At 42.0% G+C, this 26,230-nt stretch overlaps 1 protein-coding gene across 1 annotated transcript in view; it reads left to right on the forward strand.

The window, feature by feature from the left end:
• LOC110491175 (sodium-dependent neutral amino acid transporter SLC6A17-like) overlaps nucleotides 1–26,230 on the forward strand; it is a 47,867-nt gene that overhangs the window by 15,926 nt on the left and 5,711 nt on the right. The window contains exons 4-8 of the mRNA XM_036947725.1: nucleotides 8,194–8,323; nucleotides 9,284–9,465; nucleotides 17,564–17,674; nucleotides 21,495–21,736; nucleotides 25,399–25,591. Of these exons, the coding sequence (XP_036803620.1) occupies nucleotides 8,194–8,323; nucleotides 9,284–9,465; nucleotides 17,564–17,674; nucleotides 21,495–21,736; nucleotides 25,399–25,591 (858 nt within the window). The remainder of the gene's footprint in view (nucleotides 1–8,193; nucleotides 8,324–9,283; nucleotides 9,466–17,563; nucleotides 17,675–21,494; nucleotides 21,737–25,398; nucleotides 25,592–26,230) is intronic.

Genomic DNA, 26,230 nt, shown 5'->3' on the forward strand with positions numbered 1-26,230 from the left:
GCGATGAGGGCCAGGTCCAAGATGTCTTTACCAGGAACCCAGCACCTCTCCTCCAGGCCATGACCCTCCCAGTCAACCAGGTACTGGAAACCCCTGCCCCGTGGTCGAACCTTCAGGAGTCGTCTCACCGTATACACTGCCTGGCCATCGATTACCCGGGGGGTTGGAATGGGCCTGGTAAAACAGACAAAGGACAGTGAGACACGGGCTTAATTCTGGACACATGGAGAGTAGGATGGATACGGAGGGTACGGGGTAACACAAGACGGACAGCAGTGGAACTCAGGACTCTGGAGATGGGAAAAGGGCCAATGAAATGGGGAGACACTCCCCGGCCAGGTCCCGAGTGGAAAGCCATATAAAGCCATGTCCTCTGCCCAATGCAGCCGAGGGGAGCTGGGGTCCGGCAACAGTCCGCTTGTCGACGATACCTGGAGTTGGTCGTGAGAATAGCCGACAGAGGTGGACATCGACAGAGGTGGACAAACATCTGGGCCGAGGGTGCGCTGACCTCCTGCTCTTGTTCCCGGGAAGACTGGAGGCTGATACCCCATGGAGCACTCGAAAGGGGAGAGTCCCATGGCAGAACAGGGAAGGGTGTTCCTGGCATACTCCACCCAGACCAGTTGTTGGTTCCAGGTAGTGGGATTGGTTGAGACTAGGCATCTCAGTGTGGTTTCCAGGTCTTGGTTGGCTCGCTCCGACTGACTGTTGGTTTGGGGATGGAATCCAGATGACAGCCTGGCCGACGGCCCAATAAGGGTGCAGAATGCTTTCCAGAACTGAGACGAGAACTGAGGACCCCGATCAGAGACCATGTCTACCGGGAGTCCGTGGATCCGGAAGACATGCTGCATCATAAGCTGAGCCGTCTCCTTGGCAGAAGGTAGTTTGGGGAGAGGGATGAAATGGGCGGCCTTGGAAAACCGGTCGACTACCGTCAGAATGACAGTGTTGCCATCAGACGGAGGGAGCCCAGTGACAAAGTTCAGAGATATATGAGACCAGGGATGATGAGGGACCAGTAGTGGCTGCAGAAGGACAGAAGGAGCTTGCCGTGGAGTCTTGTTTTGAGCACACACTGGGCATGCGGCGACGAAGGCTGAGACATCAGGAACCATTGTGGGCCACCAGAAGCGTTGTCAAAAGAAGGCTGGTGTACGACGGGACCCTGGATGACAGGTCAGCCTGGAGGAATAAGCAGGAACCGGGACTGGACTGGATTAGGGACAAAAATCCGGTTAGCCAGGCTCCCTTCAGGTCCAGGCTGGGATCGTTGTGCCTCGCGGATCAGGTTCTCAATACCCCAATCCACAGTGGCAGCAAAGCATGAGGTAGGGAGAATGGTTTCAGAGGTCAAGGGTGTGGCAAAGGAACTGTATAGGCGGAGAGGGCGTCAGGCTTCACATTCTTTGACCCTGGGCAGTAGGAAATGCTGAAGTTGAATCTGGTAAACAAGTGGGCCCACCGTGCCTGCCTGGAGTTGAGGCTCTTGGCTGTACAGAGATATTCCAGGTTTTTATGGTCGGTCCAGACCAGGAATGGCTGTTCTGCTCCTTCCGGCCAGTGCCTCTACTATTCCAATGCCATCTTCACCGCCAGGAGTTCTCGGTTGCCAACATCGTAGTTCCTTTCAGCAGGATTGAGACGATGGGACAGGAAGGCACAGGGATGAAGCTTCTGGTCCTGGGCAGATCGCTGTGACAAGATGGCCCCCATTCCAACATCCGAATTCCACCACAAATTGACGCGAGGGGTCCGGATGGATGAGGATGGGTGCTGTTGTGAACAGATGCTTCAGGTCCAAAAAGGCTTTGTCGACATCTGGAGACCATTTGAACGGCAAATACACTGGGGAAAATCAGCGACACCTGGAGAGGGTGGAGACAATCACAAGGACCCGTGAAACAGATCAGGGCGTGACAAAAATCATAGTGAAGACATCAAAACTATGAAATAACACATATGGAATCATGTAGTAACCAAAAAAGTGTTAAACAAATCAAGTATATTTTAGATTTTAGATTCTTCAAAGTAGTCACCCTTTGCCTTGATAAAAGCTTTGCACACTCTTGGCAAAAAAGCAAACTCGGCTCCATCCTTCATTGAGGCAGATGGCTTGTTCCTAACAAAACCCTTTGGTGTTGCCAACCACTTGAATAACTTTTTTGTTGACAAGATTAGCAAACTTAGGCCTGAAATGCAAACAACAAATGCTAAGCCTTCAGCACTGTAGTTTTGAGTTCTACAAAGTGGGTGTGGAAGAGATGAAACAATTGTAGCTGTCTATAAATGAGGACAAACCACCTGGTACCCACAAAGCTTGGCACACAGTTCAGACACTCATCGGTACAAGACATGTAACCAGAGGTCTCTTCATAGTTCCCAGGTTCAGTACAGAGGCTGGGAATCACACATTCTTTAAATAGATAATAATAATAATAATTTTATGCCATCCCAGGTAACTCAAGATAGCAATAAAACCAGATTAAAAACCAGATAAAATAACACTTTACTGCACAAAGGGGACTGTGAAGAGACACTGCCATTTTATAAATATTTTTATTATAATTTGCCCTGTATTATGTATGTATTAGACCTAGATATTGTGTGTATGTATTAAATGTATGTATTTCAGTCCTTGACTAATAGTGTTCTGTACTATGTCTTATGTCATGTTTCATGTGGACCCCAAGAAGAGTACGGCTAATGGGGGACCCTAATAAGTACAAAATGCCAAATAGGCCTTCTGGCAACGCAATAATAGAATAGTTTATTGTTCTCCAATGAACAGCCAAGACTGTCTCAAACATATACCATTCACCAGGACACGAAACAGCAGTTTTGATGTCATTGTCTCAGTTTACCTGACAGACGTGTGGTCTGATGAAACATTTTGCGTCCCTCAGAAGGCCTAACCACATTAGTGTCTCTAGAGAGTTCAAAGTAGACTGACATACAGACGTCAGCACTACCAGTCGCTTTCATCTGTCAAATGTCACACTCCTCCATCCTCAGTACTCTCAGGCAGAGGCTTCTGTCCAGGAGAAGATGTGTGCTCTGGATGTCTATGTTGCTATGTGGCTAACTGAAGGACCAAGAGGCTAGCCTGTCTGTAAAATACAGTTGACTTTAGAGCTCAGGTCACTCAACACAATCACATCTGCTATGTCCACAGTCAGCCAGCCAGCCAGTCAGTCAGCGAGTCAGTCAGCCAAACAGTCAGTGAGTCAGCCAGCCAGCCAGTCAGTCAGCGAGTCAGTAAGCCAAACAGTCAGTGAGTCAGTCAGCCAAACAGTCAGTGAGTCAGCCAGCCAGCCAGTCAGTCAGCAAGTCAGTAAGCCAAACAGTCAGTGAGTCAGTCAGCCAAACAGTCAGTGAGTCAGTCAGTGTGTCAGTCAGCTAGTGAGTCAGTCAGCCAGTGAGTCAGTCAGCCAGAAAGTCAGTGAGTCAGTCAGCCAGTCAGTCTGTAGTCAGCCATTCAGTCAGTGAGTCAGCCAAACAGTCAGTGAGTCAGCGAATCAGCCATTCAGTGAGTCAGTCAGTGAGTACGCCAATCAGTCAGCCAGTCAGTCAGTCAGTCAGCCAGGATATCAGTGAGTCAGTCAGCCAGTCAGTCAGTGAGTCAGCGAGTCAGTCAGCTAGTGAGTCAATCAGCCAGTGAGTCAGTTAGTCAGTCAGTCAGACATTAGATCTCAGGGCACTCACCACACTCACATCTGCTGCAGCCAGCCAGCCAGTCAGTCAGTGAGTGGCTCAGTGAGTGAGTCAGTCACTCAGTGAGTCAGTCAGTAAGTCAGTCAGTAAGTCGGTGAGTCTTGGGTCTGTGAGTCAGTCAGCCAGTCAGTCAGCGAGTCAGTCAGCCAAACAGTCAGTGAGTCAGTCAGCCAGTGAGTCAGTCAGCTAGTGAGTCTGTCAGCCAGTGAGTCAGTCAGTCTGTGAGTCAGCCAGCCAGTCAGTCAGACTTTAGATCTCAGGGCACTCACTCTCATCTGCTACAGCCAGCCAATCAGTCAGTCGGTGAGTCAGTCAGTGAGCCAGTCAACGAGTCAGTCTGTCAGCCAGTCAGTCAGTCAGTGAGTCAGCCAATCAGTCAAGGAGTCAGTCAATGAGTCAGTCAGCAAGATAGTCAACCAACCAGTCAATCAGTCAGTCAGTCAGTGACACAGTTAGTCAGTCAGTGTGTAGTCAGTCAGTCAGTGACACAGTCAGTCTGTAGTCAGTCAGTCAGTCAGTGAATCAGTCGGTCAGTCTGTAGTCAGCCAGGCCCATGCAGCCCTGGTCCAGAGAGGTGCTAGCATGGATAATGTAACATAGGCCAACAGTTAGTCAGTCAGTGAGTCAGTCCGCCAGTCAGTCAGTGAGTAAGTCAGTCAGTGAGTCCGTCAGTGAGTCAATCAGCCATTCAGTCAGCCAGTCAGCCAATCAGTCAGCCAGTCAATCAGTCAGCCAGTCAGTCAGCCAATCAGTCAGCCAGTGAGTAAGTCAGTCACTCAGTGAGTCAGTCAGTAAATTAATAAGCCAGTCAGTCAGTCAGGGATTAAGTCAATCAATCAGCGAGTCAGTCTTTCAGTCAGTTAGTGAGTCACTCAGTCAGTGGCACAGTCAGCCAGTCAACCAGTCAGTCAGTCAGTCAGTCAGTTAGTGACACAGTCAGTCAGTCAGTCAGTCAGTTAGTGACACAGTCAGTCAGTCAGTCAGTCAGTCAGTTAGTGACACAGTCAGTCAGTCAGTCAGTTAGTGACACAATCAGTCAGTCAGTCAGTTAGTGACACAGTCAGTCAGTCAGTCAGTCAGTCAACCAGTCAGTCAGTCAGTCAGTTAGTGACACAGTCAGTCAGTCAGTCAGTCAGTCAGTCAGTCAGTTAGTGACACAGTCAGTCAGTCAGTCAGCCACGCAGTAAGTCAGCCAGTCAGTCAATCAGTCAGTTAGTGACACAGTCAGTCAGTCAGTCCGTCTGTAATCAGTCAGTATCTAATAGCTAGCATACCAATGAAGCATTGTATTGGACACACATCTTAGAATGAAGCATTGTATTGGACATACATCTTAAAATTAACCATTGTATTGGACATACATCTTAAAATGAACCATTGTATTGGACACACATCTTAAAATTAACCATTGTATTGGACATACATCTTAAAATGAACCATTGTATTGGACACACATCTTAAAATTAACCATTGTATTGGACATACATCTTAAAATTAACCATTGTATTGGACACACATCTTAAAATTAACCATTGTATTGGACACACATCTTAAAATTAACCATTGTATTGGACACACATCTTAAAATTAACCATTGTATTGGACACACATCTTAAAATTAACCATTGTATTGGACACACATCTTAAAATTAACCATTGTATTGGACATACATTCTAAGTAGTATTCTACTATAGCTATTGGAAATTGCAGACAGTGCAGGAGGCCCTATACAGTACTATGCAGTGCTGAGGCATTGAGGTGTGAAGTGTAAGATTTGAGGTGTTGGGCTTGAGGGTTGAGGCGGGAGGCCATATGAGGCATTGAGGTGTGAGCCGTAAGGTTTGAGGTGTTAGGCTTGAGGGTTGAGGCGGGAGGGCATGAGGCATTGAGGTGTGAAGTGTAAGGTTTGAGGTGTGAGGGTCGAGGCGTGATGGTTGAGGTTTGAGGCGTGAGGTTTGAGGCGTGAGGGCCTGAGGCTTGAGGGTTGAGGCAGGAGGGCTTGAAGTTTGAGGCGTGGGGGTTCAGGCAGTGAGGTGTGAGGCGTGATGGTTGAGGCGTGAGGCAGTGAGGCATGAGAGTTGAGGCTTGGGGGTTGAGGCAGTGAGGTGTGAGGGTTGAGGCGTGAGGTTTGAGGCGTGAGGGTTGAGGCGTGAGGGTTTCAGGCATGAAGGTTGAGGCATATGAGGGTTGAGGTGTGAGGGTTCAGGCATGAGGGTTGAGGCGTGGGGGTTGAGGCAGTGAGGCGTGAGGGTTGAGATGTGAGGGTTTTAGGCATGAGGGTTGAGGCGTGAGGGTTGAGGTGTGAGGGTTTCAGGCATGAGAGTTGAGGCGTGGGGGTTGAGGCAGTGAGGCGTGAGGGTTGAGGGTTGAGGCAGGCCGGATGGACCTGGATGTTTATGTACCTACACTAACATACCACTTAGAAAGAAGAAATGTATTGGGCATGCATTCTAAATAATATGCTATGCCAGTATGTATACTGCAGTCAGTCTGTCTGACCCTGAGATGGTGAGGCGTTAGGCAGACTGGATGGCTCTGTAACAGTACTCATACTAGCCTACCACTTAGAATGACACCATTATGCTCCCATTGATATTAGAATGTAACCACTGCAGTCGATAAATCAGTCCCGCAGGCTCTGCTGCAGAGGCAGATAGACAGTCAGCCAGGCCCTGCTGGAGAGGCAGATAGACAGTCAGCCAGGCCCTGCTGGAGAGGCAGATAGACAGTCGGCCAGGCCCTGCTGGAGAGGCAGATAGACAGTCAGCCAGGCCCTGCTGGAGAGGCAGATAGACAGTCAGCCAGGCCCTGCTGGAAATGCAGATAGACAATCAGCCAGGCCCTGCTGGAGAGGCAGATAGACAGTCAGCCAGGCCCTGCTGGAGAGGCAGATAGACAGTCAGCCAGGCCCATGCAGCCTGGGACAGTGAGGATTAAGCTGTATGTAGCCTAGGGCAATGAGGGTTGAGGCAGGCTGGATGTAACCTGGGACAGTGAACTTTGAGGCAGGCTGGATGTAACCTGGGACAGTGAGGGTTGAGGCAGGCTGGATGTAACCTGGGACAGTGAGGGTTGAGATAGGCTGGATGTAACCTGGGACAGTGAGGGTTGAGATAGGCTGGATGTAACCTGGGACAGTGAGGGTTGAGATAGGCTGGATGTAACCTGGGACAGTGAGGGTTGAGATAGGCTGGATGTAACCTGGGACAGTGAGGGTTGAGATGGGCTGGATGTAACCTGAGATTAGTGAGGGTTGAGATAGGCTGGATGTAACCTGGGACAGTGAGGTTTGAGATAGGCTGGATGTAACCTGGGACAGTGAGGGTTGAGATGGGCTGGATGTAACCTGGGATTAGTAAGGGTTGAGGCAGGCTGGAAGTAACCTGGGACAGTGAGGGTTGAGATAGGCTGGATGTAACCTGGGACAGTGAGGGTTGAGATAGGCTGGATGTAACCTGGGACAGTGAGGGTTGAGATAGGCTGGATGTAACCTGGGACAGTGAGGGTTGAGATAGGCTGGATGTAACCTGGGACAGTGAACTTTGAGGCAGGCTGGATGTAACCTGGGACAGTGAGGGTTGAGATAGGCTGGATGTAACCTGGGACAGTGAGGGTTGAGATTGGCTGGATGTAACCTGGGACAGTGAACTTTGAGGCAGGCTGGATGTAACCTGGGACAGTGAACTTTGAGGCAGGCTGGATGTAACCTGGGACAGTGAACTTTGAGGCAGGCTGGATGTAACCTGGGACAGTGAGGGTTGAGATAGGCTGAATGTAACCTGGGACAGTGAGGGTTGAGATAGGCTGGATGTAACCTGGGACAGTGAGGGTTGAGATAGGCTGGATGTAACCTGGGACAGTGAGGGTTGAGATAGGCTGGATGTAACCTGGGACAGTGAGGGTTGAGATGGGCTGGATGTAACCTGGGATTAGTGAGGGTTGAGATAGGCTGGATGTAACCTGGGACAGTGAGGGTTGAGATAGGCTGGATGTAACCTGGGACAGTGAGGGTTGAGATAGGCTGGATGTAACCTGGGACAGTGAGGGTTGAGATGGGCTGGATGTGACACCAGGAGCTCCGCTGCTCTGCTCTGGAGCTATAAATACATAGAGGCCTAGAACACACAGAGGACTTTAATTATTCAGAGAAACTTCAGCTGTGGGCTGCCTGAGTGTCTGAGAGTGAATCACAGAGAAAAGCCTATTCATATGATAGCATTTCCTGTGTAGCTTTCTGTTGGTCTTTGCGTGTCGGCCAGGAAAGCCATATGTATGTGTAACCAGCTAGACGACACCACCGTTTGGTTGATGGAAACTCTGATATGCTATGGGTTTCCCAAAACACAGCCCCATCACATAAAAAACACAGCCCTATCACATAAAATACACACCACAAAACAAACATTGTAGTTTGAGCAATGACAGACATTTCTTGGAAGAACTTGTTTTACCTTTCTCTCTCTGTCTCTCTCCAGGTGTGTGGTTTCGTGGGCCTGTACTACAACGTGATCATCGGCTGGAGTATCTTCTACTTCTTCCAGTCCTTCCAGTACCCGCTGCCCTGGGCAGAGTGCCCAATCAGAGTGGTCAACGGGAGCCAAGCCAGTAAGGTCACACAAGCAGCACAGTTTATAACAGTACAGAAAGTGTGAACACAGCGAGACACAGTACAGCATCATGTAGTACAACACAGTACAGCATCCTGTAGTATAACACAGAACATCATCAGGGTAGTATAACACAGTACAGCATCCTGTAGTATAACACAGAACATCATCAGGGTAGTATAACACAGAACATCATCAGAGTAGTAATCACTTCATATGACATCGCAGCACGTTATATGACATCACGTCATATAACATCACAGCACGTCATATGACATCACGTCACATAACATCACGGTACATAAATGTCAACCACTGTGCAGTACAGCGTGGCTGAGATCTTGGGTACAGCTGAATACACCACACTACATTACATTTGCTACATTGGCCTACTGTAGTTTTCCATTCACTGTGCCTGCTCAGTACTGTATAGTCAACAATACATTACATCAAATGATATGATGTTTTACTGTCACATATCGTGAACAGCTGGTAATCTGCTGGTTGAGCAGAGAGAGGATGAGGTGGGATGCAGTCAGAACAGAGCTGGGATGGCTCTACACTTAATCTGACCTAAGAGGGTAGGTGTGATGCTGCGTACTGTCAGGAGGTACGGCCCAGTCTCTGAGTACCCAGCATGCCCTGCGATGACGGCAGGCAGCACATAGCAATCCAGACAGAGTCAGGGACCTTACGTCAGCATTAGCACGCATTAGCTCCTCCACTCACCTTGTGTTAGCATGCTAGTCTGAGGTCCCACACTGACCTTATGTTGGCATGCTAGTCTTAGCTCCCACAGCGACCTCTATGCAGATATTAACCATTGGCCACTATGTATACTTCACAGCTGTATATTTAGTACTTTCTCCCCCCTCTTTGCACACTCCCATATCTCCCTCTCTCCTCCTATCTTCCCCCGTCTCCCTTCTCACCTCCCTCCCTCCGTCCCTCCCTCTAGTCATCGAGCCGGAGTGTGAAAAGTCTTCTGCCACCACCTACTTCTGGTACCGGCAAACCCTGAACATCACCAGCACCATCGAGGACAGCGGAGGCCTCAACTGGAGAATGACCCTGTCCCTGTTCGCCGCCTGGCTCATCGTCTGTCTGGCAGTGATCAAGGGTATCCAGTCATCTGGGAAGGTAGCAGGCCGAGAGCTATTATATAGATCTGTGTGTGTGTATACACGTGCATATATGCACTGTATATATACTATCTGAAGGTACTGTATATATACTATCTGAAGGTACTGTATATATACTATCTGAAGGTACTATATATATACTATCTGAAGGTACTATATATATACTATCTGAAGGTACTGTATACATACTATCTGAAGGTACTATATATATACTATCTGAAGGTACTGTATATATACTATCTGAAGGTACTATATATATACTATCTGAAGGTACTGTATATATACTATCTGAAGGTACTGTATATATACTATCTGAAGGTACTGTATATATACTATCTGAAGGTACTATATATATATACTATATGAAGGTACTGTATATATACTATCTGAAGGTACTGTATATATACTATTTGAAGGTACTATATATATACTATCTGAAGGTACTATATATATACTATCTGAAGGTACTGTATATATACTATCTGAAGGTACTATATATATATACTATATGAAGGTACTGTATATATACTATCTGAAGGTACTGTATATATACTATCTGAAGGTACTGTATATATACTATCTGAAGGTACTATATATATACTATCTGAAGGTACTATATATATACTATCTGAAGGTACTGTATACATACTATCTGAAGGTACTATATATATACTATCTGAAGGTACTGTATATATACTATCTGAAGGTACTATATATATACTATCTGAAGGTACTGTATATATACTATCTGAAGGTACTGTATATATACTATCTGAAGGTACTGTATATATACTATCTGAAGGTACTATATATATATACTATATGAAGGTACTGTATATATACTATCTGAAGGTACTGTATATATACTATTTGAAGGTACTATATATATACTATCTGAAGGTACTATATATATACTATCTGAAGGTACTGTATATATACTATCTGAAGGTACTATATATATATACTATATGAAGGTACTGTATATATACTATCTGAAGGTACTGTATATATACTATTTGAAGGTACTATATATATACTATCTGAAGGTACTATATATATACTATCTGAAGGTACTGTATATATACTATCTGAAGGTACTATATATATACTATCTGAAGGTACTATATATATACTATCTGAAGGTACTATATATATACTATCTGAAGGTACTGTATATATACTATCTGAAGGTACTATATATATACTATCTGAAGGTACTATATATATACTATCTGAAGGTACTATATATATACTATCTGAAAGTACTGTATATATACTATCTGAAAGTACTATATATATACTATCTGAAAGTACTATATATATACTATCTGAAAGTACTATATATATACTATCTGAAAGTACTGTATATATACTATCTGAAGGTACTATATATATAATATCTGAAAGTACTGTATATATACTATCTGAAGGTACTGTATACATACTATCTGAAGGTACTATATATATATAAAGTATTGTATATATACTATCTGAAAGTACTGTATATATACTATCTGAAAGTACTATATATATACTATCTGAAAGTACTGTATATATACTATCTGAAAGTACTATATATATACTATCTGAAAGTACTGTATATATACTATCTGAAAGTACTGTATACATACTATCTGAAGGTACTATATATATATAAAGTACTGTATATATACTATCTGAAAGTACTGTATATATACTATCTGAAAGTACTATATATATACTATCTGAAAGTACTGTATATATACTATCTGAAAGTACTATATATATACTATCTGAAAGTACTGTATACATACTATCTGAAGGTACTATATATATATAAAGTACTGTATATATACTATCTGAAAGTACTATATATATACTATCTGAAAGTACTATATATATACTATCTGAAAGTACTATATATATACTATCTGAAAGTACTATATATATACTATCTGAAAGTACTGTATATATACTATCTGAAGGTACTATATATATACTATCTGAAAGTACTGTATATATACTATCTGAAGGTACTGTATACATACTATCTGAAGGTACTATATATATATAAAGTACTGTATATATACTATCTGAAAGTACTGTATATATACTATCTGAAAGTACTATATATATACTATCTGAAAGTACTGTATACATACTATCTGAAAGTACTATATATATACTATCTGAAAGTACTGTATATATACTATCTGAAAGTACTGTATACATACTATCTGAAGGTACTATATATATATATAAAGTACTGTATATATACTATCTGAAAGTACTGTATATATACTATCTGAAAGTACTATATATATACTATCTGAAAGTACTGTATATATACTATCTGAAAGTACTGTATACATACTATCTGAAGGTACTATATATACAGTACTTTATATATATATAGTATCTGAAAGTACTGTATATATACTATCTGAAAGTACTGTATACAGTGCATTCGGAAAGTATTCAGACTTTTTTATGTTACAGCCTAAAATCGAAATTCTAAAATCATTTTTAGACATTTTCTAAAATGTATATATAAAATAAAAACTGAAATATCACATGTATATAGTAAGTATTCAGACCCTTTACTCAGTACTTTGTTGAAGCACCTTTTGGCAGCGATTACAGCATCGAGTCTTCTTGGGTATGACGCTACAAGGTTGGCACACCTGTATTTGGGAAGTTTCTCCCATTCTTCTCTGCAGATCCTCTCAACCTCTGTTAGGTTGGATGGGGAGAGATGCTGCACAGCTATTTTCAGGTCTCTCAGAGATGTTTGATTGGGTTCAAGTCCGGGCTCTGGCTGGGCCACTCAAGAACATTCAGAGACTTGTCCCGAAACCACTCCTAATTTGTCTTGGCTGTGTGCTTAGGGTCATTGTCCTGATGGAAGGTGAACCTTTGCCCCCGTCTGAGGTCCTGGGTGCTCTGAAGCAGGTTTTCATCAAGGATCTCTGTACTTTGCTCCATTCATTGTTCCCTCAGTCCTGACTAGTCTCCCAGTCCCTGCTGCTGAAAAACATTCCCACAGCATGATGCTGCCACCACCATGCTTCACCGTAGGGACGGTCCCAGGTTTCCTCCAGACCTGAGGCTTGGCATTCAAGCCAAAGAGTTCAATCTTGGTTTCATCAGACCAGAGAATGTTGTTTCTCATGGTCTGAGAGTCTTTAGGTGCCTTTTGGCAAACTCCAAGCGTGCTGTCATGTGATTTTTACTGAGGAGTGGCTTCCGTCTGGCCACTCTACCATAAAGGCCTGATTGGTGGAGTGCTGCAGAGATGGTTGTCTTTCTGGAAGGTACTCCCATCTCCACAGAAGAAATCTGGTGCTTTCAGACTGACCATTATGTTCTTGGTCACCTCCCTGACCAAGGCCCTTCTCCACTGATTGCTCAGTTTGGCTGGGCGGCCAGATATAGGAAGAGTCTTAGTGTTTCCAAACTTCTTCCATTTAAGAATTATTGAGACCATTGTGTTCCCGGGGACCTTCATTGCTGCAGAAATGTTTTGGTACCCTTCCCCAGATCTATGCCACGACAACAATTCTGTCTCAGAGCTCTACGGACAACTCCTTCGACCTCATGGCTTGGTGTTTGCTCTGACATGCACTGTCAACTGTGGGACTTTATATAGACAGGTGTGTGGCTTTCCAAATCATGTCCAATCAATTTAATTTACCACAGGTAGACTCCAATCAAGTTGTAGATACATCTCAAGGATGATCAATGGAAACGGGATGTAACTGAGCTCATTTTCGAGTCTTATCGCAAAGGGTCTGATTACTGTTTTTTTTTTCTTTTCGCTTTGTCATTATGGGTGGGGTATTGTGTGTAGATTGATGAGGATTTTTGTATTTTATTTAATCAATTTTAGAATAAGGTTGTAAACGTAACTAAATGTGGAAAAACTCAAAGGGTCTGAATACTTTCCAAGTGCACCAATGACTGACTGGAAAGGAACAGGGCCAGGGGCATTGTCTTCCCGACAGATACTGTATGCTGTTGTAACATGATTCTATCTTTGGTAAGACAGTGGGGGGGAGGGGTTACATGAAAAAGAAACACTGTTGTTGTTGAAATTGTTCTGGAAGGTTTAAGCGATCCACTCAGTTGTTATTCCAGATTATTAATTGTGCTGGGGTTTGACTTTTTCAAATACAGATATTTTCCTATGGACTTTCTATGTGTAAAATACAGTAGGAAGAGATTCACATCTTGTCGTGTATAAGTATATTCATTTTCATGAGCATTTTTATACTGGCTGAACTGTGACATAGCCTATGAGAAAGGCTAAAATGTTAAAGCACAAAATACTATCTTTGTATTATCTTGTGTTAAACAATAGTATCTTTGTATTATCTTGTGTTGAACAATTCTATATTTGTATTATCTTGTGTTAAACAATACTATCTTTGTATTATCTTGTGTTAAACAATAGTATCTTTGTATTATCTTGTGTTAAACAATTCTATATTTGTATTATCTTGTGTTAAACAATACTATCTTTGTATTATCTTGTGTTAAACAATAGTATCTTTGTATTATCTTGTGTTAAACAATACTATCTTTGTATTATCTTGTGTTAAACAATACTATCTTTGTATTATCTTGTGTTAAACAATAGTATCTTTATATTATCTTGTGTTAAACAATAGTATCTTTGTATTATCTTGTGTTAAACAATTCTATATTTGTATTATCTTGTGTTAAACAATTCTATATTTGTATTATCTTGTGTTAAACAATAGTATCTTTGTATTATCTTGTGTTGAACAATTCTATATTTGTATTATCTTGTGTTAAACAATTCTATATTTGTATTATCTTGTGTTAAACAATTCTATCTTTGTATTATCTTGTGTTGAACAATTCTATCTTTGTATTATCTTGTGTTGAACAATTCTATCTTTGTATTATCTTGTGTTAAACAATAGTATATTTGTATTATCTTGTGTTGAACAATTCTATCTTTGTATTATATTGTGTTAAACAATAGTATCTTTGTATTATCTTGTGTTAAACAATAGTATCTTTGTATTATCTTGTGTTAAACAATAGTATCTTTGTATTATCTTGTGTTAAACAATAGTGTCTTTGTATTATCTTGTGTTAAACAATAGTATCTTTGTATTATCTTGTGTTAAACAATTCTATATTTGTATTATCTTGTGTTAAACAATTCTATATTTGTATTATCTTGTGTTAAACAATAGTATCTTTGTATTATCTTGTGTTAAACAATTCTATATTTGTATTATCTTGTGTTAAACAATTCTATATTTGTATTATCTTGTGTTAAACAATAGTATCTTTGTATTATCTTGTGTTGAACAATTCTATATTTGTATTATCTTGTGTTAAACAATTCTATATTTGTATTATCTTGTGTTAGAATTGTTTAACACAAGATAATACAAAGATAGAATTGTTCAACACAAGATAATACAAAGATAGAATTGTTTATCTTTGTATTATCTTGTGTTGAACAATTCTATCTTTGTATTATCTTGTGTTAAACAATAGTATCTTTGTATTATCTTGTGTTGAACAATTCTATATTTGTATTATCTTGTGTTAAACAATTCTATCTTTGTATTATATTGTGTTAAACAATTCTATCTTTGTATTATCTTGTGTTAAACAATAGTATCTTTGTATTATCTTGTGTTAAACAATAGTATCTTTGTATTATCTTGTGTTAAACAATAGTATCTTTGTATTATCTTGTGTTAAACAATAGTGTCTTTGTATTATCTTGTGTTAAACAATAGTATCTTTGTATTATCTTGTGTTAAACAATTCTATATTTGTATTATCTTGTGTTAAACAATAGTATCTTTGTATTATCTTGTGTTAAACAATTCTATATTTGTATTATCTTGTGTTAAACAATTCTATATTTGTATTATCTTGTGTTAAACAATAGTATCTTTGTATTATCTTGTGTTGAACAATTCTATATTTGTATTATCTTGTGTTAAACAATTCTATATTTGTATTATCTTGTGTTAGAATTGTTTAACACAAGATAATACAAAGATAGAATTGTTCAACACAAGATAATACAAAGATAGAATTGTTTATCTTTGTATTATCTTGTGTTGAACAATTCTATCTTTGTATTATCTTGTGTTAAACAATAGTATCTTTGTATTATCTTGTGTTGAACAATTCTATATTTGTATTATCTTGTGTTAAACAATTCTATATTTGTATTATCTTGTGTTAAACAATTCTATCTTTGTATTATCTTGTGTTAAACAATAGTATCTTTGTATTATCTTGTGTTAAACAATAGTATCTTTGTATTATCTTGTGTTAAACAATAGTATCTTTGTATTATCTTGTGTTAAACAATAGTATCTTTGTATTATCTTGTGTTAAACAATAGTATCTTTGTATTATCTTGTGTTAAACAATTCTATATTTGTATTATCTTGTGTTAAACAATTCTATATTTGTATTATCTTGTGTTAAACAGTAGTATCTTTGTATTATCTTGTATTGAACAATTCTATATTTGTATTATCTTGTGTTAAACAATTCTATATTTGTATTATCTTGTGTTAAACAATTCTATCTTTGTATTATCTTGTGTTGAACAATTCTATCTTTGTATTATCTTGTGTTAAACAATAGTATCTTTGTACTATCTTGTGTTAAACAATTCTATCTTTGTATTATCTTGTGTTAAACAATTCTATCTTTGTATTATCTTGTGTTAAACAATTCTATCTTTGTATTATCTTGTGTTATGGGAAGGAAGCCAAATGAATGAGCTTAGTCTAAAGAGTCTAGGAGGCACAGTGTTGTTCGATAATATGTTGGCTGGCCAACAACTCCATTGCTGCTTCCCAAATGGTGACCTATTCCCTATATAGTGCACTACATTTAACCAGAGCCCTATGGTAGCATATTCCCTATATAGTGCACTACTTTTGACCAGAGCCTTGGTCAAACTTGAGAATAGGGTGCCATTTGTGATTCAGCCTAACAAAGTGCTTTCATCTCAGTCCAAACAATGAGTCATGATCACAACACAACAATCCAACCCACATTTTGGAAGAGAGAAATATATAACAAGTTCTGACAGTTTGTCTGGATTCCAAATAATACCTTATTCCCTGTACACTGAGTACAAACATTATTAACACCCACAGTTGTGTCAAGTTGGCTGGATGTTCTTTGGGTTATGGACCATTCTTGATACACACGGGAAACTGTTGAGCGTGAAAAACCCAGCAGCGTTGCAGTTCTTGACACAAACCGGTGCACCTGGCCCCTACTACCATACCCCATTCAAAGCCACTTAAATCTTTTGTGTTGCCCAATCACCCTCTGAATGGCACACGTACACAATCCATGTCTCAATTGTCTCAAGGCTTAAAAATCCTTCTTTAATTAACCTGTCTCCTCCCCTTCATCTACACTGATTGAAGTGGATTTAACAATTGACATCAATAAGGGATCATGGCTTTCACTTGGATTCACCTGGTCAGTCTATGTCATGGAAAGAGCAGGGGCCATGGTCTAAAGTAATGCCCTGTATAGAGGGATACAACCTTTTAACATGGGGCTATTATTCAACTATAAATTACCAAAGTTATGATAGATTGCCATAGAGTTTATGTTAATTACCCACATTTTGAAGATTTCCGGGAACTTTAGTAAACTACGTGTGTGTGTGTGTGTGTGTGTGTGTGTGTGTGTGTGTGTGTGTGTGTGTGTGTGTGTGTGTGTGTGTGTATGTGCATTCATACATCTGTATGCACGTGTCTGTCTCAGTGTCTCTGTCTGTTCGAAGCATCACAATATGGTCCCTCTTCACTGTGATGCCAGACTAGTTTGAGGCAGTATGGTAGTGTCCGTGGTAATGGCGTGGTGGTTTCCATGGTAACAGCGTTGGTGTGTCCATGGTAACAGTGTGGTGGTTTCCATGGTAACAGTGTGGTTGTGTCCATGGTAACAGTGTGGTTGTGTCCATGGTAACAGTGTGGTGGTGTCCATGGTAACAGTGTGACGTGTGTACAGTCCTCTGTCTGTCGCCCCTCTCAGGTGATATACTTTATGACGGTGTGTGTGTGTATTTTTGCTCCTATCAGGTGATGTACTTCAGCTCTCTCTTCCCCTACGTGGTGTTGATCTGTTTCCTCGTCAGAGGCCTGATGCTCAAAGGATCTGTTGACGGCATCGCTCACATGTTCACCCCAAAGGTACACACACACACACACACCAAATGTACACACACACACACATTCACACACATTCACACTCGCAACACTAAAGGTAAACACACACACACCATCCTTTATCTATGGTACTGAGAATTACAGCTCCACAGATTCAACTCACCTGCATGTTGTGTATCCGAAGGTACAACACAGCCATCCAACATCCAACACAGCCATCTGATATCCAACACAGCCATCCGATATCCAACACAGCCATCTGATATCCAACACAGCCATCCAACACAGCCATCCAACACAGCCATCCAACACAGCCATCCAATACAGCCATCCAACATCCAACACAGCCATCCGATATCCAACACAGCCATCCGATATCCAACACAGCCATCTGATATCCAACACAGCCATCCAACATCCAACACAGCCATCTGATATCCAACACAGCCATCTGATATCCAACACAGACATCCGATATCCAACACAGCCATCTGATATCCAACACAACCATCCAACACAGCCATCCGATATCCAACACAGCCATTCGATATCCAACACAGCCATCTGATATCCAACACAGCCATCTGATATCCAACACAGACATCCGATATCCAACACAGCCATCTGATATCCAATACAGCCATCCAACATCCAACACAGCCATAAGATATCCAACACAGCCATCTGATATCCAACACAGCCATCTGATATCCAACACAGCCATCCGATATCCAACACAGCCATCTGATATCCAACACAGACATCCGATATCCAACACAGCCATCTGATATCCAACACAGCCATCCGATATCCAACACAGCCATCCGATATCCAACACAGCCATCCGATATCCAACACAGCCATCCGATATCCAACACAGCCATCTGATATCCAACACAGCCATCTGATATCCAACACAACCATCTGATATCCAACACAGACATCTGATATCCAACACAGCCATCTGATATCCAACACAGCCATCTGATATCCAACACAGCCATCTGATATCCAACACAGCCATCTGATATCCAACACAGCCATCTGATATCCAACACAGACATCCGATATCCAACACAGCCATCTGATATCCAACACAGCCATCCGATATCCAACACAGCCATCCGATATCCAACACAGCCATCTGATATCCAACACAGCCATCCGATATCCAACACAGCCATCCGATATCCAACACAGCCATCCGATATCCAACACAGCCATCTGATATCCAACACAGCCATCCGATATCCAACACAGCCATCCAATACAGCCATCCGATATCCAACACAGCCATCCGATATCCAACACAGCCATCTGATATCCAACACAGCCATCTGATATCCAACACAACCATCTGACATCCAACACAGACATCCGATATCCAACACAGCCATCTGATATCCAACACAGCCATCTGATATCCAACACAGCCATCCGATATCCAACACAGCCATCCAATATCCAACACAGCCATCTGATATCCAACACAGCCATCTGATATCCAACACAGCCATCCAACATCCAACACAGCCATCCGATATCCAACACAGCCATCTGATATCCAACACAGCCATCTGATATCCAACACAGTCATCTGATATCCAACACAGCCATCTGATATCCAACACAGCCATCTGATATCCAACACAGCCATCCGATATCCAACACAGCCATCCGATATCCAACACAGCCATCTGATATCCAACACAGACATCCGATATCCAACACAGCCATCTGATATCCAATACAGCCATCCGATATCCAACACAGCCATCCGATATCCAACACAGCCATCTGATATCCAACACAGACATCCAACATCCAACACAACCATCTGATATCCAACACAGCCATCTGATATCCAACACAGCCATCTGATATCCAACACAGCCATCCGATATCCAACACAGCCATCCGATATCCAACACAGCCATCTGATATCCAACACAACCATCCAACACAGCCATCCGATATCCAACACAGCCATCCAATACAGCCATCCGATATCCAACACAGCCATCCGATATCCAACACAGCCATCTGATATCCAACACAGCCTTCTGATATCCAACACAGCCATCCGATATCCAACACAGCCATCCGATATCCAACACAGCCATCCGATATCCAACACAGCCATTCGGCATCCAACACAGCCATCCGATATCCAACACAGCCATCTGATATCCAACACAGCCATCTGATATCCAACACAGCCATCCGATATCCAACACAGCCATCCGATATCCAACACAGCCATCCGATATCCAACACAGCCATTCGGCATCCAACACAGCCATCCAGCACTATTTCCGACTCCTTCTCAAACACAGGGCTATGGCTGTCATCACACTCAGACTACAGAGTGGCTGTCATCACACTCAGACTAGAGAGTGGCTGTCATCAGACTAGAGAGCGGCTGTCATAACACTCAGACTACAGAGTGGCTGTCATCACACTCAGACTAGAGAGCATTGGTACAGAGCATCACATTCTGAGAGGAGAGAAAGGTTTCCTTATATGGCAGTTTGAGTCACAGGGCACTGTCTGTTTGTCTGTCTGGACTGGATTCTATGTAGGGAAACTAGTCTCAGGGCACTGTCTGTTTGTCTGTCTGGACTGGATTCTATGTAGGGAAACTCTAGTCTCAGGGCACTGTCTGTTTGTCTGTCTGGACTGGATTCTATGTAGGTAAACTCTAGTCTCAGGGCACTGTCTGTTTGTCTGTCTGGACTGGATTCTATGTAGGGAAACTCTAGTCTCAGGGCACTGTCTGTTTGTCTGTCTGGACTGGATTCTATGTAGGGAAACTAGTCTCAGGGCACTGTCTGTTTGTCTGTCTGGACTGGATTCTATGTAGGGAAATTAGTCTCAGGGCACTGTCTGTTTGTCTGTCTGAACTGGATTCTATGTAGGGAAACTCTAGTCTCAGGGCACTGTCTGTTTGTCTGTCTGGACTGGATTCTATGTAGGGAAACTCTAGTCTCAGGGCACTGTCTGTTTGTCTGTCTGGACTGGATTCTATGTAGGGAAACTCTAGTCTCAGGGCACTGTCTGTTTGTCTGTCTGGACTGGATTCTATGTAGGGAAACTAGTCTCAGGGCACTGTCTGTTTGTCTGTCTGGACTGGATTCTATGTAGGGAAATTAGTCTCAGGGCACTGTCTGTTTGTCTGTCTGAACTGGATTCTATGTAGGGAAACTCTAGTCTCAGGGCACTGTCTGTTTGTCTGTCTGGACTCGATTCTATGTAGGGAAACTCTAGTCTCAGGGCACTGTCTGTTTGTCTGTCTGGACTGGATTCTATGTAGGGAAACTCTAGTCTCAGGGCACTGTCTGTTTGTCTGTCTGGACTGGATTCTATGTAGGGAAACTCTAGTCTCAGGGCACTGTCTGTTTGTCTGTCTGGACTGGATTCTATGTAGGGAATCTCTAGTCTCAGGACACTGTCTGTTTGTCTGTCTGGACTGGATTCTATGTAGGGAAACTCTAGTCTCAGGGCTGTGTTTGTCCTGCAGTCTTTTGTTCCTCTTGCATCCCATTCTTTGCAGGGATAGGAACGTTGATCCTCACTCTTAGATAGCTAGATAGAGGAGTGTTTTAGTGAAACCTTTTCTTTGAATGACACTCAACCATAATTCATGTATTCAATATTCCGTGCTGGATGTCTGGGTCCCTAGAGTGACGTCAGACTGAAAGTGTGAAATTGTGGTTGTTGTCTCCCTCCAATGGCTGACTTAGGTACTCGCACTAGATAATGTCTTACTCCTCTTGTTAAGTGCAAAAGGACAGGCCATGATTGTGTAGAACATTACATAGTTACCTCTGACCTCTAACCCCAGTTGGAGAAGATGCTGGAGCCCCAAGTATGGAGGGAGGCAGCCACCCAGGTGTTCTTCGCTCTGGGCCTGGGGTTCGGAGGGGTCATAGCCTTCTCCAGCTACAACAAGCGGGACAACAACTGTCACTTTGACGCAGCGCTGGTCTCTATCATCAACTTCATCACCTCCATCCTGGCTACGCTGGTGGTGTTCGCCGTGCTGGGGTTCAAGGCCAACATCATGAACGAGAAATGTGTTGTGGAGTGAGTATATTTTATCCCAGATATGTTTGTGCTGTCTTCTAGAGTTAATCTACTGTATAATGAGTCGTTCCTCTTGAATATTGACTTAATATGATGTGTTTTTTGGCAGGGTTGGGGAGTAATGTATTACATGTAATCTGTTACATGTAAGGGATTACAAAAAAAAAAAAACGGTAACTGTAATCCGTTATGTTACCAGCAAAAATATTCTAATCAGATTACACATACTTTTGAAAAACTAGATGATTACTTCGAGGATTACTTTTAAATTCAGAAAGGATGTTTGGGAAAAAAAATATTTGACCGTTCTCTGTTTTCTCAGTGACATTCAAATCAGCATTGATAAAAGGAACAAGTTTAAGTTTGTTCCACCTGAGCGAGTCTAACCACAAGTCAGAGACCACTATGGGATAACAGCTGCATAGTGTGGATCCCAGCCTATGGGATAACAGCTGCATAGTGTGGATCCCAGCCTATGGGATCGCAGCTGCATAGTGTGGATCCCAGCCTATAGAATAACAGCTGCATAGTGCAGATCCCAGCCTATGGGATAACAGCTGCATAGTGTGGATCCCAGCCTATGGGGTAACAGCTGCATAGTGTGGATCCCAGCCTATAGAATAACAGCTGCATAGTGTGGATCCCAGCCTATGGGATAACAGCTGCATAGTGTGGATCCCAGCCTATAGAATAACAGCTGCATAGTGTGGATCCCAGCCTATAGAATAACAGCTGTATAGTGCGGATCCCAGCCTATAGAATAACAGCTGCATAGTGAGGATCCCAGCCTATGGGATAACAGCTGCATAGTGTGGATCCCAGCCTATAGAATAACAGCTGCATAGTGTGGATCCCAGCCTATGGGATAACAGCTGCATAGTGCGGATCCCAGCCTATGGGATAACAGCTGCATAGTGTGGATCCCAGCCTATAGAATAACAGCTGCATAGTGTGGATCCCAGCCTATGGGATAACAGCTGCATAGTGTGGATCCCAGCCTATAGAATAACAGCTGCATAGTGTGGATCCCAGCCTATGGGATAACAGCTGCATAGTGCAGATCCCAGCCTATAGAATAACAGCTGCATAGTGTGGATCCCAGCCTATAGAATAACAGCTGCATAGTGTGGATCCCAGCCTATGGGATAACAGCTGCATAGTGCAGATCCCAACCTATGGGATAACAGCTGCATAGTGCGGATCCCAGCCTATAGAATAACAGCTGTATAGTGTGGATCCCAGCCTATGGGATAAAAGTGGAGCTTTCATTGCTCAATCTAATTCATGCTGATAAAAAGGCCTAATGGACACATGCTCAAACTTGTACACGTTTGATAAACTTAAAGGGGCAATCTGTAGTTGCTACATCCATTTTTTGACTTATAAATTATATATATATATATAAATATACAGTTGAAGTCGGAAGTTTACATACACCTTAGTCAAATACATTTAAAGTCCGTTTTTCACAATTCCTGACATTTAATCCTAGTAAAATTCCCTGTTTTAGGTCAGTTAGGATCACCACTTTATTTTAAGAATGTGTAATGTCAGAATAATACTAGAGAGAATTATTTATTTCAGCTTTTTTTTATCACATTCCCAGTGGGTCAGACGTTTACATACACTCAATTAGTATTTGGTAGCATTGCCTTTAAATTGTAGAACTTGGGTCAAATGTTTTGGGGAGCCTTCCACAAGCTTCCCACAATAACTTGGTTGAATTTTAGCCCATTCCTCCTGACAGAGCTGGTGTAACTGAGTCAGGTTTGTAGGCCTCCTTGCTCGCACACACTTTTTCAGTTCTGTCCACAAATTGTCTATAGGATTGAGGTCAGGGCTTTGTGATGGCCACTCCAATACCTTGACTTTGTTGTCAACTTTGGAAGTATGCTTGGGATCATTGTCCATTTGGAAGACCCATTTGCGACCAAGCTTTACCTTCCTGAGTGATGTCTTGAGATGTTGCTTCAATATATCCACATCATTTCCATCCCTCATGATGCCATCTGTGAAGTGCCTGTTCCTCCTGCAGCAAAGCACCCCCACAACATGATGCTGCCTCCCTAGTGCTGCACTTTTGGGATGGTGTTCTTCACCTTGCAAACATAACGATGGTCATTATGGCCAAACAGTTCTATTTTTGTTTCATCAAACCAGAGGACATTTCTCCAAAAAGTACAATCTTTGACCCCATGTGCAGTTGCAAGCCAGACTGGCTTCTTTATGGCGGTTTTGGAGCAGAGGCTTCTTCCTTGCTGAGCGGCCTTTCAGGTTATGTCGATATAGGACCCATTTTACTGTGGATATAGATACTTTTGTACCTGTTTCCTCCAGCATCTTCACAAGGTCCTTTGCTGTTGTTCTGGGATTGATTTGCACTTTTCGCAGCAAAGTACATTCATCTCTAGGAGAAAGAACATTTCTCCTTCCTGAGCGGTATGACGGCTGCGTGGTCCCATGGTGTTTATACTTGCGTACTATTGTTTGTACAGATGAACGTGGTACCTTCAGGCATTTGGAAATTGCTCACAAGGATGAACCAGACTTGTGGAGGTCTACAATTTTTTTTCCTGAGGTCTTGGCTGATTTCTTTTGATTTTCCCATGATGTCAAGCAAAGACGCACTGAGTTTGAAGGTAGGCCTTGAAATACATCCACAGGTACACCTCCAATTGACTCAAATTATGTCAATTAGCCTATCAGAAGCTTCTAAAGCCATAGCATTATTTTCTGGAATTTTGCTGTTTAAAGGCACAGTCAACTTAGTGTATGTAAACTTCTGACCCACTGGAATTGTGATACAGTGAATTATAAGTGAGATAAACTGTGTTTGTTAACAAGAAATTAGTGGAGTGGTTAAAAAACAAGTTTTAACGACTCCAACCTAAGTGTATGTAAACTTCCGACTTCAACTGTGTATATATACACTACCGGTCCAAAGTTTTGAACACCTACTCATTCAAGAGTTTTTCTTTATTTCTACATTGTAGAATAATAGTGAAAACTTCAAAACTATGAAATAACACATATGGAATCATGTAGTAACCAAAAAAGTGTTAAACAAATTTTAATATATTTTATACTTGAGATTCTTCAAAGTAGCCACCCGTTGCCTTGATGACAGCTTTGCACACTCTTGGCATTCTCTCAACCAGCTTCATGAGCTACTCACCTGGAATGCATTTCAATTAACAGGTGTGCCTTGTTAAAAGTTCATTTGTCAAATTTCTTTCCTTCTTAATGTGTTTGAGCAAATCAGTTGTGTTTTGACAAGGTAGGGGTGGTATACAGAAGATAGCCCTATTTGGTGAAAGACAAGTCCATATTATGGCAAGAACAGCTCAAATAAGCAGAGAAACGACAGTCCATCATTACTTTAAGACATGAAGGTCAATCAATACAGAACATTTCAAGAACTTTTAACCTTTAACCTTTCTTCAAGTGCAGTCACCCTCAAGCGCCAAACTCTAATAATTTTGTCAAGCTCAAATAGCTTAACCAACCATCTATTGTCATTGTAAAATAGAGTCAATCTTTTTCAGCACTATCCCTACCCACTCGGTCTTTCCTACCTGTTACTATGAATGCAGCTAGATGAAATCACTATCTCACAATTAACACTAACACTTTCCTCCTCTCCGCTCTCCTCCTTTCTACAGGAATGGTGAGAAGATCCTAGGTTACCTGAACACAGGTGTGTTGAGCCATGATCTGATCCCTCCCCATGTCAACTTCTCTCACCTGTCAGCTGTGGACTATCAGGAGATGTATGGAGTGATCAAGACTGTCAGGGAGGACAGCTTCAGTCAGCTTGGACTGGACCCCTGTGTACTGGAGGACGAACTCAACAAGGTATGTTGGGTCTGGACCCCGTATACTGGAGGACGAAATCAACAAGGTATGTTGGGTCTGGACCCCGTATACTGGAGGACGAAATCAACAAGATATGTTGGGTCTGGACCCCTGTATACTGGAGGATGAACTCAACAAGGTATGTTGGGTCTGGACCCCTGTATACTGGAGGATGAAATCAACAAGGTATATTGGGTCTGGATCCCTGTATACTGGAGGTCAAACTCAACAAGGTATGTTGGGTCTGGACCCCGTATACTGGAGGATGAAATCAACAAGGTATGTTGGTCTGATTTGGTTTAGAGGTGAATTATTTTTATTTTTTTACATTTTCACAAGAAATACACTGCTCAAAAAAATAAAGGGAACACTTAAACAACACAATGTAACTCCAAGTCAATCACACTTCTGTGAAATCAAAATAATTTTTGTGTGATTTTGTTGTCAGCACATTCAACTATGTAAAGAAAAAAGTCATTCATTCAGATCTAGGATGTGTTATTTTAGTGTTCCCTTTATTTTTTTGAGCAGTGTATATATATTTTTGTGGCCTTTGATGTAAATCTATAGTCCTGATTTTTCTAGTCCTGCTTAGGGTCTGGGGAACTAGCCTATAAAGTAGAGATTTCATACTCTTAT

This window comes from Oncorhynchus mykiss, chromosome 16 (genome assembly GCF_013265735.2).
Source record: "Oncorhynchus mykiss isolate Arlee chromosome 16, USDA_OmykA_1.1, whole genome shotgun sequence".
Lineage (NCBI taxonomy): Eukaryota > Metazoa > Chordata > Actinopteri > Salmoniformes > Salmonidae > Oncorhynchus > Oncorhynchus mykiss.